The 16,009-nt window shown below is 43.6% G+C and overlaps 1 protein-coding gene across 2 annotated transcripts in view; it reads right to left on the bottom strand.

The window, feature by feature from the left end:
• The window catches only part of COG8 (component of oligomeric golgi complex 8), a 201,722-nt gene that overhangs the window by 158,641 nt on the left and 27,072 nt on the right, over nt 1–16,009 (bottom strand). For both annotated transcript variants that reach the window (XM_086945763.1, XM_086945764.1), the window contains exon 4: nt 13,807–13,975. In XM_086945763.1, the coding sequence (XP_086801889.1) occupies nt 13,807–13,975 (169 nt within the window). The remainder of the gene's footprint in view (nt 1–13,806; nt 13,976–16,009) is intronic.

The following is a 16,009-nucleotide window of genomic DNA, read 5'->3' as shown; positions in this document are numbered from 1 at the left end:
CTTCCTAAACATTCTCTAAATTCTGGTACTCATTATCTGTAAGAGGTCATGTATGTTTCTTCCATGACTGTTATAATGATTTCCTTGAGCAAGTCTTTGTCAGTAGTAGAGGCTATCAGAATCAGTTCAATAGAAAGAACTGCAGGCTCACTTGACTTTTCTTTGAAATTGATGTAGGCCTCAGCCACTTTAGACATTGTACTATGGCGCTGTAGCTGCAATTGTGAAAAGTAGTCTACGGGGTTGTGATCTTTCCCTGGTTTGTGCACAATAGTGTAAGTATACTCCTCCAGATGCAACACCCACCTCTCGATGAGAGAGGGCGTCTTGGCTTTCGGATTTCCGAAAATAGTGAGCAACGCCTGATGATCCGTGACGAAGGGTGAAATGCTTTCCATACGGAAACACATGGAAGTGTGCATACGCCCACACTACAGCTAAGCTTTCTTTGCCCGGATGAGAATAAGCACGTTTAATCTGAGATAGACTCCTCCTAGCATATACCACAATGTATCTCTGAGCATTGGGCTGTACACTGTGTCGAGCAAGGATCGTCCCAAACCCGACCAGGTTTGCATCCACCACAATCTATGTATGCAATTTCGGATCAAAGTAAGCCATTTCGGTTGCATTTTCAATTGCGTTTTTTATTTTCTTGACACGTTGGTCACATTCAGATGACCATTCAAATGGAACATTTTACTTTGTTAGTTTTCTTAGAGGGGCACTCACAATGGCAACATCACAATGTACCTGGAGCAGTAACTGGCCATGCTGAAGAATGGTCACATCTTCTGGAGGGCAAGTAGATGACAATGCTTGTACATTTTCGGGGTCGGGAGTCATTCCCTTTCAAGAGAAAATATGCTGAAAGAATTTGTCTGCTTCTGTGAAACTCACACTTCGCTCCATTTAATGCGAGACCTGCATTAGCAAGCAGATGCCATACTTGTGTGAGTGCTTTGTCATGTTCCTTTTGTGTAGCCCCAAACACCAGTATATCATCCCTGTAGTTAAAAGCATGTATGGAAGGCGAGATCGTTCAACAAATGAGATCTTGAAAGATTGCTGCAGCGGACGACACACCAAAACAGAGTTTTTTTTTATATATCTGAACAAACCAACACGGGTTGAACATTTAGAAATGTACCTACAGTTCTCTTCCAGTACAAGTTGATAGTAGCCTTTGTTCAAAGCAAGGCATGAAAAAACGTTGGCGCCATTCAGCTGCGTGATCATGTCTACAACATGGGGACTTGGAGGTCTTTCTCTTTCGATTGCTTTATTGGCGTGGCATTTACCAACACAAGTACGCACTAAACATCCACGGTCTTTTAAACACCACCACAATGGGTGAAACCCACATGTTGGACCAGTAGATCACTCAATAAGGTCATTCTATAACAGTGTTTCAAGTTGATTCTCATAGGTTTCCTGTAAGTAAAAAGCAATTTGACAGTGTTGATATAAAACAGGGCGAATATCTTCATTAATTTGAAGCTGTACCTTCATTGTCTTAAGTTTCCCAAGTCCATGAAACAATGTCGGAAATTGATTCACTATTTCAGAGTGGGCATTCAAGTTGTAGTTAACAGAGATCAGTTTCATGTCAGCAGCAGTATCGAAACGTAATAATCATGCACTCAACAAAGTACCTGGGAGGACATGAATTGGTGCTTGCACTGTCGTTTTTTGGTGCCACATGATTGCCTCAAATGATCCTTTACTCTGCAAAGGCATAGACTCTGCCCAAGTGCATATCTTTGTTCTCAACAGCGTGAGATGTAGTTTCGGAGAAAGTTCTTTGTACTTTTCTGCTCGTGTCAGGTTTATTGGCCCACCACTGTTTATAATAAAGGTTGAAGGGCAACCATTCAGCTTGAGCGTGATTTTAAGAAAGTCCAAATGAACCTTGCTGCTTCGTGTGGCGATTCTATACAGATTTTTGGTTTTCCTTGCAAGTGGCTAATCCTACATGCGATCATTGGAGGGTGATGGGCATCACCATCCAACATCTATCTTCCTCACTGTCACTCGATGAGGACATCAATGGACCATTGGAAGATGAATTTGATAACCATCAACTTTGTTTTGTTTCCACTTGCCTTAGTTGATGTTGCATTTTGGCCTTGTGGTAGTGGCCGGAGTGCTTCTGGAACTTTCTGACGTCCCTCTTCTCGTCTCTCTGTGATGCGTTTAGCTTCTCTTTTGCTTTGCAAATGGTTACAAAATAGTTTTCTTTTCCTGAGCCATTGCATATGTGTCCGATGGTGGCACATTTACCTTCATGAAGAAAAGAGAATACCTGGCAGAAACACCATTTCTTTTTCTTCAGACACATCCCTCTCTGGGCCTCTGCCTTGTGTTTCTGCTTACTTTTCATGCTCAACCCAGATTCATTCTGGGTTGTTCCTGCTTCCACATCAGCAGCTTGTCGATCAGCAAGTTCCTAAGCTCTTGCAGGTAAGAGCACTTTCTCCTAACTGAACAGGTCTCGCAGCATACGCCATCGGAATAAATCAGAGATGCAACCATTGATAACTCTAAGACGCATTGCTTCTTCATCATTGAACCTGCCGTGTTTTAGAAGCATATCAAATCTCTCCGCAAACTCATCCATTATCTCACCAGGTTGCAATCTTGCTTGGTTGAAAGTGTACCTTTCATAGTCGACATTCCGCATTGGATTGAACTTGGCAGTCAATGTCTTCTTGATTTGACAATAGGATAATTCATTAGTTTGTGATATTTTCTTTATCACTTTTACTCCAACACCTGCAAGGTTCTTGAAGTATTTGATGATCCATTTGTCATCTACTTCTTCTACAGCATCTATTAATAGAACTTTTTCACCTAGGCAATTTGGCGTCAATATTCAGTTTTTTGGCAGTATCGAACAGAGGTGGTATTTTCAGGAACGCGGCTATGCATATTTGGTGCTCTTCTCAGGAGCAACATGAAAAAGTTCATGATTCACAAGGCTTTTCGATGTATTGGATGCTACTTTCCACTTTACATGCATCGGCGGCTCAACTGGGCTTGGTCGTCACACCCGCTTCGAGGTTGTGTGGCACTGCCCTCACTTGTGCTAGTAAGTACAATTGCACTTTCTTTACCAGGTCGTCATTTACTTAAGATCTTTCACGTATCTGCTCATCACTTCCTTTAGCATTTCTTTGCACCTGGTTGTGTCTACCTCTACTGCTTTCTTGCACCTGGCTGTCACTGCCTTTAGCGCATCTTCGTATCTGGCTGTCACCATCTTTAGCATGTCTGCTTTGTATCGGTCCTGGCTCTGCGTTATGCTGTGGCGCAGTAGCTCTTCTTTCAGCCTTAGCAGTAGATTTTTGGCAGGCTTACTGACTGTGCTCCTCCGTAGGGCCTTCACCTCTGAAGGCCGCTCAAAAGCTAGAGTTGTATGTACTTGGACTCCACATAAACCAACCACAGACTGCTTCTCGAGGCACATCTGACACACACAAGCAATTTCCTGAAGCACGACAAATTCTCATGGAGAGCAGACATATGTCTTTGGGGCATGTATCCCATATCTCGTCGCCAGTTGCAGCATCCTCCCCAGCACAGGAGCATGTAACAGACCACGCTACACACACAGCTCTGATTTGCAAGGCTGTATTCTTCAGCATGCAGCTGTTAACTGAACGTACTGCATCACAAACGTTATTAATCACTCCCAGTCACATCTACTAGATTACGCAATACTTGTAAGGAGTCTGCAGAGGACCACTAGAGGCCTAATACATACAAACACAGGACACGACAATTACGTAAGAGAAGCATCTGTTGCAAATGTTTGATTGTAGTTGCTGGTGAAAGGGAAACACCTATAATATGGTTCTTAGCAGCCAGCAACTTTCCAAGTACTAGTGGCAGCAGTTTACAAAAAATGAAGAAAGCCATTAAGCCCAGGAGGGAGGGCAGTTAGTGCACTGTAGAACAAGGAGACACATTTAGACTCTGACATTTCTCTTGAATACCAACTGGTCTCCTCCGAAGAAAATAAATCAGTTTTGTGTGTCCAGAGAAGCACTCAGATGGTGGATAACCTGCTCCGAGGTTGGGGTAGACCCGTGTTGGTTTATCTGGGGCCCTTGTCATTGGAGTAGCAAAGCTGTCAATTGGAAGTCTTGCCGCAATTTCTGAAAAGAGTAAACTTTGATTCGCCATCTGTTCAGATAAGGATAAATGGGAAGGTGTCACTTTATGAGATGCGCAATCAGTCATGCATCTGAAAACAGCATGCAGTGCTTTTTCCAGTCATACTGGTTTAGACCTTTTCAACCTAAATGCAGAGGAATTTCCAAGGCTTCTTCAGAAGGTGAAGGTACGTATCTTGAGGAGCAACTGCATTCATTTATCTTCCTTCTTTCAGGGGTTGGGGATAGATCTAATACTGGTCTAGCATCTTGAACATTCAGTGTTAGTTGCTTTTCCATTTGTTCTCTGTTGTTAAGTCTTTGGGTCTCAAGTCTTGTTTTGGACACTTTATTTTGTTAACTTTATGGGATGAAGACACTGGTGCCACTGCCTGCTCTGCAATTCTTAAGTTCAGAGGTACCCATAGCTGATAACTGAGCTGAACCGTACAATGTTTTTTTATTGTGTACCGAATACTGAGCAATTCATATGCTAAAATATAAAGAGTAGAATAGGGGTATCAAGGAAACCTATGTATTTCTGAAATTGACACCAAATACGGAGTTTAGGAGCAATGGTTATGTGTACATTTCTGATTTTGTTGGTACCTATACTGGCATTTTTTTAAATGTCTTCCTTATACACTGGCTTACATTTGGAAGGTACAAACGCAGAGGAATCCAATAGGTAATAACACATGTACTACTATTGTGTTTTCACATATCTCACAATAAAAGTAGTTCCTCACTTGTGTGGGTAGGTCTAGTGCCTGTGAGAAGAAAGGACCCAAAAATGCAGCATGAAAACATCACATTTTACAACTGTAAACTGACCCATTTTTTGCAATGTGGTTAGCTGTGGATTATGGACTCTACTTCACATGGCACCTAGGAAAACCTAGCAAACCTGTACATTTTTTAAAACAAGACAGCCTGGGGAATCCAGCGTGCGGTGACTTGCGTGGCCCTCGCCGGAGAGGTTTGCAAAGACTTCTTATCCAGAGGCCTTTGCAAACCTCAGTCTTTGACTAAAACATATATTTCCTGTGAGGAAAACTTCGGGAATCTCCGGGGAGCCACACATTTTCTAATGCCCAGCTTACCCCACAGGTCTCTCCATAAAATTGTCCATCACTGTTCCCAACAGGAAAGGGCACAAAACGCAACATAGACATCACTCGCACCCCTACCTGATCCACTCCCACCCGATCCACGCCCACTCGATCCACGCCCACTCGATCCACCCCCACCCCGATCTACTACCACTCCCACCCCGATCTACTCCCACCCTATCCACCTGCCCTCCATCCCATCCGATTGCGAGCCACTAACGTTTGGCTATGCTAAACAGCAGCCACACGTGTACATAATGGCTAAAACACATTGCCAAAGCTTAGAACTCTTCAATAGGTGAGGCCTAATGGCTTTGCCAATGCTTGTTTTGCAAAGTGGGTAGCTGTGAATTTTGAGCCCTAATTAAGCAGGCACTTAGGGAGACCTAGCAAACCTGTACACTTTTGAAAAAGAGACACCTAGGGGAATCCAGGGTGGTGTGACTTGTATGGCTCTCACCAGGTATTCTTACTCAGAAGCCCTTGCAAATCTCAGCTAAAACCACACATTCTACTCATGTCTGTGTAGGAAGTAGCAATGGAATAAGTTTGGTCGTTAATGCTGTGACCGAATGGGTAATTGCTCTTCCTCTATAAAGCTTGGAAAACCTGCCAATGACTTTTGTGATTATTGTTGTTTTTTGTTTCCTGGAGTGTCTATGTTCTAGCCAGGAAAGTCTGGTGCCAGTGACACCAAGTATACATATCTGTCGAGCTGCTCCATTATGACTTCCCCAAAGGTCCAGATTATAGATTTAATTTCTTCCTAAATGTAACCATTTTAGTTTTTGAATGAGTAATGACTTTTGTGATTATTGTTGTTTTTTGTTTCCTGGAGTGTCTATGTTCTAGCCAAGAAAGTCTGGTGCCAGTGACACCAAGTATACATATCTGTCGAGCTTCTCCATTATGACTTCCCCAAAGGTCCAGATTATAGATTTTACTTTCCTCCTAAATGTAACCATTTTAGTTTTTGAATGAGTAACTTGGAGTTTACTTTCCAGACTATAGGCATTTAGTTTAGACAACTGATGTTTCAGGCCTTTTGAGGATAGTGAAAAGCGAACAATGCTATCTGCAGAGGCTAAGTGAGTAATACCCTGGTTGTTTGGCTTCTGTGGCAAACTTTCCAAACACTCCAGACAAAATGGCAGACCGGAAATGTACCAAGAGAACAATAAAGCGGCCAGAACCCAACCTTGTTTTAAGCCACTAAGGTTGGCTTTTTTGTTGATGGTATGTTAGATGTTAATTTAATCCTGACCCAGGTATCTTTGAGTAACTCTATTAAAAAATTGAGTAGATCTCCGGGTAGGCTGCCCCCATCGTTTTGTTTGTTTTAGTGCCATTTTGAAATCTCTGGTGGGCTTTCTACAGTCCCCCTCTCCTCTTCGCCGGCAAATCCCCCATCTGCCCCTGGAGAGAAGGGAGGGGGGATGGGAGGGTTGAAAGAATGGTTTGTCCCTTTTGGAGCAGCAGTATAGCCAATGCCAGAGTACAACCACCAAAGCCCTCTCTTGTGCCCCAAATGCAAATTCCCCCTACCCACACCCGGGGACAAATTTGGGGCAATCTCCCCTATTGGGACAAGCCTCCTATCTGCCCCGGGCAGAAAGATACTTCTGTCCTTACTGGGGCGGAGGTAGGGCTCGATGCCAGTCTAGAGCCCCCCCCCCTCCCTCCTTTAGTTTAGGCACCATTTTGAAAACCCTGGAGTTTAGTGTGCTTTATGTTGGGGGTAAAACCCCTATCCACCCTGTAGAAATTCTTATCGACCCCGTGGGGACAGTCATGGGCTCACCCCCCCGGTCGCTGGTGCCTAGAGGGCTTTCTCTCCCCCCATATATATTTTTAAGTCTCGCCTGAGACAGCGCATGCGCTGCTCTGCGAGACATTTAGTAAGTGGGTTTTCAAAGAGCTACCCACAGGCTTTTGCTGGCCTCAAACGTGCGGTTACGCACGCGTGAACGTTGACAGCTGCCATCTGGCTTTCTGTAATGGCTCATTAAGCCTTACAGCGCGTGAATCATGCTCCTCCACCCCTTTGCTCGCACTACGCCCTCCCTCCTCGTCAGCTTCATTTGCCTCTTCTATCGTCTCCGCTTGCACTACAGCCTCCCTTCTCCCCCTCCCTCCTCGTCAGCTTCATTTGCCTCTATCGCCTCTGCTCGCACTACCCCCTCCCTTCTCCCCCTCCCTTCTCGTCAGCTTTATTTGCCTCTTCTATCAGTTTGCAGCACCCGGTAGCTGTGCACATATAGAAGTTATCTGAAGTGTACCCCCTGAAGCCTTGCAGCTCTCTGGAGCTCTGCAGTTGTCGTCCGTCCCATGGAACTCTTGAAGCCCTTCGAAGGTGTGCGCCTCTTGCAGCCCTCCGGATCTGCGTCACTCGGCAGTGCTCTAGTGATGTACACCTCTCAGAGCCATGCAGGAGACTCATTCCGGGGCTGTACACTTTGTGAAGATGCACAACAGCGTAGTGTAAGCTAAAAGGTTGCGAAAGGCCCACTAGGAGCTTACCAGAAACGATCAGAGGGCTTACCATTGGTTGCCATTTTTACTCTTCATGCTTGGTTTTTTATTCACTAGGTTTACGTGTCCCAACTTGTTTGTCCCTCCCTGGAGCATAGATTCTTACCCATCCTTTTGCTCTACTGACTTGTTTCACTGCTCCCTTTTATGTAACATATTCTTTTTGGGTAAGCACTCCAAGAGACTGCATGTGTTTTCCAGTTCTCTCCCTTTTGTGCTATCCTCTTCCACCAAAACCCACACCCTCACTCCATGTGTTGTGCTCTCCCTCTTGTGCTTCCCCCCCCCTGCAAGTTCTAGCCCATGTTCTTCTGTCATGTGCTTCTTCCCCAAAACCACCTACTGCCATCATGCCATGTTGCTCTCCCCTGCGTTCTTGCCCCTGCTCAGTGTAGACCTCTCGCGTGCTTTCCATTTGCTATGTTCCTTCCCCAGAAAACACCACTGCTCTGTTGCTTTTACTCTGTGTGCTTCTTTTGTGAAAACCACTATGCCTGCCCTCTGTTACTCTCCCTTGTGCACTTTCTCGAAGAAGTAAATGTTGCTCTTACATTCCTCCTTCCCTCTGCATCTCTCCCATGTTCTATCTCTAGTGCAGTTGTCCCCTTCTGAAAACGCCCTGTGTTGCTTTCCCCGTATGCTTCCCTCCCCTTGCGCGCTACACTCTCTTGTTTACTTTCCACCAACAAGCTTGAGTACTCCTGGTTGCTCTGTCGTGCTCTTCTCCCTTTTAAAATAGTCCTTTGCTTGCATCTCGTTGCTTCCGGTGCTCGGTGTTCTCCATTTTGTGTGCTTCTACCCCTAAAATGCCACTGTGGTATATGTTAACTCTCTGTTGTGCACGCAACCTCCAGAAAAACACTTAATGCTCCTTGTTGCTCTCTCCCTTCATGTGCGTCCCCCCACCCAACCCACTCCCAAATGGCTCTGGCACAGGCAGTAGGTCAAATTGGCAAGATCTATTGGCTTTGCCAGTGCTTTTAGCCAAGGTTTTCTTTTTCAGGTCTTGCCTACTAGACAGTTTTTAGCTGTCTGGGGACGTAAGCCTATTGTGGACTGTATACAAAACCTTCAGTGGGCTTGCAGCCCACCCAGTGCTACCTTTGGTTGGCTTTTACTCCAGCATGCCTATAATTCAGCGGTTTGTCTTTTTCTTCTCAAGTTTGCCCATCTTTTGATAGGCTGACTTGTTGCCTTCCACTGCTCAAAATGATGAAATACTTTTTAAAAAGAATTTTGTTCAGCACTCCATGAGAGGACCTGTTTTCAAGACCTCTCCCTTGTCCCTGCACCCGTCCTTGCACCCAAATTGGTCCATGTTGCTTTGTCTGCCTCCACATTTGCTATCCCTCTCGTGCTTTTTGTCCCTATGTGCACCACTGGCTGTGTTGCTCCCTATTGCTCTCATTCTGTCAGTTGCTTCCTTTTCCTGTACTTTAAATTATTCTCCTCCCACACCACTTGACGTGGTTACAAATATTATATTTCTAGGTATAGCTATAGCTGCATTTTGCTGCCTAAAGGCCCCCTTTAAAAGAGAGCTTTTGCACAGGTAACGATTTTCTTTATGTACCACTCCAACTTTAACATGGAAATCTACTGCACTGACTGCTTAGATTCCCTGACAAAGCTTACGGTTGCGAGGAATGATAAAATATTTTCTTACTCCGGCTTTCAGATATGTGGCACATCTTGTGTTTGGTACTTCTGTGACCTATTAGCAAGTGCAGAAGTCCGAAGTACTCCACTCATTTTTCACTTATCTCTATTGTTTGGTAATGTCACTTCTTTTAGCTTTAATCATCTCTACACAGATGACACCCAAATCTTTCTTTAGTTTCTTATTTTCTCTCCTCATTCCAAATGACTCACCGCACCTCTTACTACATGGCGGTTCAATAGTTGATATTCCATCATTCGAAAATACAGTCCTTTCTTTTACTACTGCTTTAGCGTGAGTCACATACTTCTACCACCCAAGAACCATGACCATGGCATCCTTCTCAAGGAACTTAGCTGTACATTTGATCTTTTCAATCAACATGAAAACATTCATAACAATGCAGCAACATTTCGATGCCATAGTACATTTACTTTGCTCTATCCTTCCAGACAGCTAAGACAATCCCCTCCTCAGTTCTCCTTATCAAACTTACCTCCGCTAACCACCTCCCCCAACCCTATATTCAAGACAAAGTTCTAATTTCACTAACTGAAGCTCTCACAATACACACCAGCCTTGCAGCACAGTACCCTTCTCAGCTAAAAAACGATCTCTACAGGCTACTGAAGCAGTCTTCAAAGCAGAAAACGGCTCCTCCAAATCTACCTTTCTGTAATCGGGGACTACCAACCTGGCAACATGCACTCAGCCAACATAAACCAAACCTCAATGTGCTGTATGTTCCTTTCGGTTACTGGAACCACCACACTAAAATTCTCAGCCTGCTTGCATTGGATAAAACTACTCCCAAGGAGAGCTTAATCTCACCAGATCTGCCTCGTACTATATCTAGACAATAAGCTGTCACTGTAATTTTGTACAAATGACAAATGTATGTGTTGAGAAATACTCATCATCCATCATATCCAACTTCCATCTCTTTTTCTCCACCGAAAACTGCTAGCATGTGCTTTTATACCGCATCCAACAGTGCAGCCTTTGTTGAATGCACCATAATGCTATGGCGGTCTAACGTGATGACTCAAACATATGTCATCAGCCGTGCACGTGCTTATGACATCATGTGGCTGCCATCTTCAAATTATTTCTTTTTATTAGTGTTCCAAGATGAACGCCACCTGGACCAGTAAATTAAGCAAACATTGGCAAAGCCAGTAGGTCTTGCACCTGTGAGCTATTGGCTTTGCCAATTTTTTGCCATGCTGTTCAGCATAGCTAGAAGTTAGTTGCGTAGGGTAGTATAGTTGTAGGTGTAAGTATCTAAAATGTCAATAGACGGCAGGTAGAGTGAAAACAACATAAATAAGAAGCATTATGCCTGTGTAAAAGGTAGGAAAAGACACTGCATGTCTTGGGATAATACAGAAATAGATGTAAAGTAAACAAGCATTGGCAGAGCCGATAGGTCTCGCCTTTGGGACCTTATAAGTGTTTAGTCATGCAACAGTTGATGTTGTTGCACCAAGGATATTGTGCTGCGTAACTAAATACTTATAAGGTCCTAAAGGCGAGACCTATTGGCTATGCCAATGCTTGTTTTATTTGTCCCATATGTTTAGAGGACTTCAAACCCCCACCCACCGTGATTGGGGGGGGGGGGGGGGGGAGTTTTGGGGGTAATTATCCCCATCTTCCCCCAGGGGGAGGGGGGGAGGGGGAGAGAAGTCAGAAAGACTGTTAGTACCTTTTTGTGGTGAGGGCATGAACATACCAGCACCAGGCAGGGATCCACTGGGGAATGATTAAATTCGAAAGGAGAGATTCTCTCACAACGCAAGACCTGCATGCAAGAGCACCCCATTTAAGGACAGATAGTGACTTGAGAGGAAAGCATTAAAAGGGAAAACACAAAGGGACAAAACTAGAGGTTGAATGGAAAATAAACCTGCATACATATAAAATGTGGGAATCACCGCAAAGCACCAACTTCCTACATGCACTCCTTTATATATTATACGATCAGCATCCCAACTACACATCAAGCCTGGGCCCCAGAGTTGAGCAAATAAAAGAAAAAAGTGACAGCCTCTATAACCTGAAAAAGTGCCATATACCCTGTACGGTAGGGCTATGGGTGTAAAGTGGACATACAATCATTGTGAAAAGAAGAAAAAGGACTTCTCTGGCTGGCAAATGGGAAGATGGCTGCACAAACTAACCATGTCAGCATGTTGCAAGTAGATTGGGATACAAGATGTGGCCAGGCAGATGTATCCAGGGACTGAAAATGTGTCAGTTCTGCTTGCTGAGTGTAATGACCGGAAAATCCTGAATTTCTGCTTAGAAGCTCTGGGCTTCTGCCAACTATCAGGACATCACGTGCACCATCCCTTCCCAGAATGCCTGAAAACACCAACACTTTTGAGAAAGGAATAATACTAACTACTAAAGACACTAAATCTACTATAGATCATAGCTCTGAGGGAATGTATGCAACATCTTCCAAAAATCAGCAACACCTTCCGGTGAATCAACACGCATCTACGCGAGCAATGCACCACTGTGCGAATCAGCAACGCCTCCCGGCGATCAACGTGCACCTGCACGAGCAACACACCCTGGTGTGAATCAGCAACGCCTTACGACAAACAACGCGAATCTACGCGAGCAACGCACCCTAATGCGAAATCAGTACATCCCTCATACGCTATGTTGGGTTGACCTACTAACAATTTAGACTTCCCTGCTTAAGAGCCGATTTACCTTCTTATATACAATTACCCATTAGAGGGGAAATAACCCATCCCTCTGTGAGCATTTGGTAAAAAAGGGGCCCGACCTTCCTTTACAAAGAACTGTTAAGCCAAATCACTCCCATCTGCAATTATCTCTAATCATGAGTCGTGCACCTTTCTGCCATCAGTTACCTGTAAGAAGGTAATTGCACATCCTTTCTTGCATCAGCACCTGGCTAAAAAGACACTGGGGCTCCTTCTTAGAAACAACATACAAATGAAACTGGGGTCTCTTTATTACACAATGATAGAATAGCAATCACCAACACAAACATATATATAGGAAGCTGAAAGAAAAAGTGATTAAGCATTAACAGGTATAATTAAAACATTCTTAGAACACCTCACCATGGGTCTGTATATTCCAGCATTGGCAGTTGAACTGGTCCCTCTCTCTCTCTTTGGTTCATTCAGGGCTCTGCTCGGCAATCACGGATACACGGATAATATGGACTACATCTCCCACAATCACTTGCTTGGTTTCATAAAGGGAGATGGTAGACGTCGTGCACTTTACTGCTGGCCCCTGATGAGGAAAATAAATTTCCGAAACGCGTCGGGCCTATTACAAGCACGCAACTGCCCATACCAACTAACGCCTTGGGGAAGGCGCACGCAGGCTCGGGTGCTACCAGTTTCTTGGACAACCCCACGGAGCGAAATATATTAGCGGCGGTCCTGCCGCTGGGTAGCATCACCCCGAAGAAACGGGGGCCACGAGACCCTCTATCCAAGGAGTCTCACATGTGGAGCTGCGCGATGGATGAGGACAGGAGTGATGTTTGGGGGCTCATGTTAGAGCCTTTGGAACGAGCAGTAATTTGAAAGTGCATCCATCCAGGATAATATGGACTACATCTCCCACAAGCACTTGCTTGGTTTCATAAAGGGAGATGGTAGACGTCGTGCACTTTACTGCTGGCCCCTGAGGAGGAAAATAAATTTCCGAAACGCGTCGGGCCTATTACAAGCACGCAACTGCCCATACCAACTAACGCCTTGGGGAAGGCGCACGCAGGCTCGGGTGCTACCCGTTTCTTGGACAACCCCACGGAGCGGATATAAAAAATGCAACAAAGACCACTGTGGACAAAGCACTGTCTACAACTCCGATGAAGAATTAATTATGTGTCCCCTCCATTAAACTCCTGAGAAATGAACAAAAGAACACTTCTTCTTAAACTTAATCTAATTCCCCACATTCATGTTCACAGCTTTCCCAAAGCAGTATATGAACGAGTGGTGTGCGCGTGCACTTCCAGGAATGTAAGGAATGCAGCTGGCACCCGGCCGCGCTCCCGAGACACCTAGGCCATGGGAGTCAACGTTCAGAGAGAAGGCGGGACATGCACCCGCCTTTGGCCTATTGCGGGCTTTCAATATTTTCTAAGCTACACGCAATGGCCAATCACTTCAGCTTTTCAGCAAACTCGTGTGTGTGGCCACACGCATGAGTTTGCTGAAAAGCTGAAGTGATTCCAAGAGGTCATTTTCTAGAGCAGCGCATGCGCATAGCGCTAGGCTCGACCTAAAAAGGGATGGATTGGAGACATTTAGACTGATCTTAATTCATTTATTTCACTTACCAAGTATTTGGGCAATCTGAGCCGGAGGAAAGAGGACTTGCAAACAGCGATTAAGATATGGTACAAGGTCTTCCAGAAAGACTGTGCAGAACTGTATGAATAGCTCTTGTTCGCGGATGCTGAAGGCTGCCTCTTCAGCCCGGTGAAATGCCAGAATCACCTTTGTTATCTGCATATGGAAAGAAGATAACGCAGTCAAGGATAGCAATGTTATAACAATTATGAAATCCTAATTATCTGCAAGACCTACTAAAATGCTATATACAATTTAATACTAGAGCTTCAGCGTGGGACTACAGAATCACAGGACGGTTGGATCTGGAAGTAGCTATTGATTGATCAAGGAAATGGCAGGATTCCTCGTATACAGTTAGTATAAAGGAAGTGATAATGTAACCTTAGTTATCATATAACTATTCCTAAGCATACATAGTTCCCATTTCTATTTTAATAGTTTCAAATTATTTACTAATTACTTTTTATAGGAATTCATATTTTTTTTTAAAACACTTAAAAAAAACTTTTCATTGCAGTTTTTCTAACTAACACAGACTATAGAGTACAATGATAATAGCAAGGGATAAAATAATTCCTCCAATGGTCATCCCAAACAGTCTTAAAAACGTATTTGAAATAGACAAGTTGACAAATACTATAAGCCACAATAACAGCCTGAATTCATTTAACATACAAACATAACCAGAAGTCACAATAGCATTCTTAATTTCGTTATTACGCATTAAAACCTCCTCTAAATTAGCTCAATGTATCTTGCAATGCAATGGCTACATCAATATCAAACCTTTCCATTGAGAATAGAATAGCTAGGGCTTCACAATGCAGGTCTAGGAGAAGATGGGTTATGCCATTATTGCCCACCGCCCTGGTCAGAAATACAGTGTTTGTTGTTTGCACTGATCCCTGCTTTTAAATCGGAAATTCTCAAATGCTGAGTCGATCCCTATGCAGATGTGTAAAATTCTTTCACGCATCTCCTTATCTGGGATTTTTGCCAAGTAGGAAAATATCCATTAATGGCTCCAATATACAAGGGAAAGCATCATCGTTTTTTTCTCATAGAGCAGTTCCATCTATATGTAGGCTTAGGGCTCGAACCCTTTTGTTTAAAACCCTCTTCAGATTGGCCACGGTAGTCTTACTATCAAATATAGTTATGTTGATACCAAGAGTGAATTTCAACAAACTTGGAGTTGAAAAGGTGACTGCCCAGCACTCAATTACCTCTAACAGTGGAGTTTGTCAGTATTGTACAATCATTTATATAGCTTTTACTACCCCTGACAAGATTCAGAAGTGTTTTATTGCAGGTAGTGCAAACCATGGTTAATGGTCAATTCAGTGAATATTCGTAATTGTTGCTTATTGAGATTAGTTTTGTGCTCTCATGAAAAACCATGCATCTACTTTAGCTTATTTGGGGTAGCTTAAATTAGCGCAAGTTCATGCAAATGGTTGGTAGGATGAACAGACAGACTAGAAGGGACAAAGTACTGTCAGGATGAAGGATATGGTTTCCAAGAAGAAGAGGTTGTGATTTGTGAGGTGAAGTTTGGGCAACTTTTAGAAATACAATAATAGAGAGTAAGGCAGACAGATGTGCATGTAAATTTGGCTACACTCAGAGAGAGTAAGGCATGCAGAACATTCACTAGATTTATGTCAAGGTCAATTTTCCATACAGGATTTTAGGACTATAGAGGATTTTAAAACTAGCATACCATCTGAGGAAGTAAAGCAACAATGAAACAACATTTTTCGATTGGGAGATAGCATATTGCACTTTTCTAAACAATGGCAAGGCAAACATGTATGAGACATTTAAAAAAAGGGATATATCTTTTAAAAGTAAGGTTACCTCTGTAGAACAGTATGTTCAAAGCACAGCCATATACTCCTACCGAAAACAAAAAAATTACACTATCTGCATTTTAAAAAAGTGAGTTTAAGTAAATACTTTAATCAGTACTGATTTATTTTGTTTTAATTTATCTCGTTGACCAGAGCAGAGACGTACAACTGGCAACACTACAGAGTTATGCAGAAGGAAGTCATGGTGACAGTCTTCCATCAGAACTGCCAAATGTATGTATCCAGTCCTCGGCAGGTGTGCATTTACATCAAAATGTCTGTGGATCAGCATGCATGTGGAGCACAACTGTCTAAGATCCAACACTAAAGTCTA

This window comes from Lissotriton vulgaris, chromosome 12 (assembly GCF_964263255.1).
Source record: "Lissotriton vulgaris chromosome 12, aLisVul1.2, whole genome shotgun sequence".
In the NCBI taxonomy this organism is placed as follows: domain Eukaryota; kingdom Metazoa; phylum Chordata; class Amphibia; order Caudata; family Salamandridae; genus Lissotriton; species Lissotriton vulgaris.
Note: the sequence above shows the minus strand (reverse complement) of the source record. Positions and strands in the feature narration are given on the sequence as shown.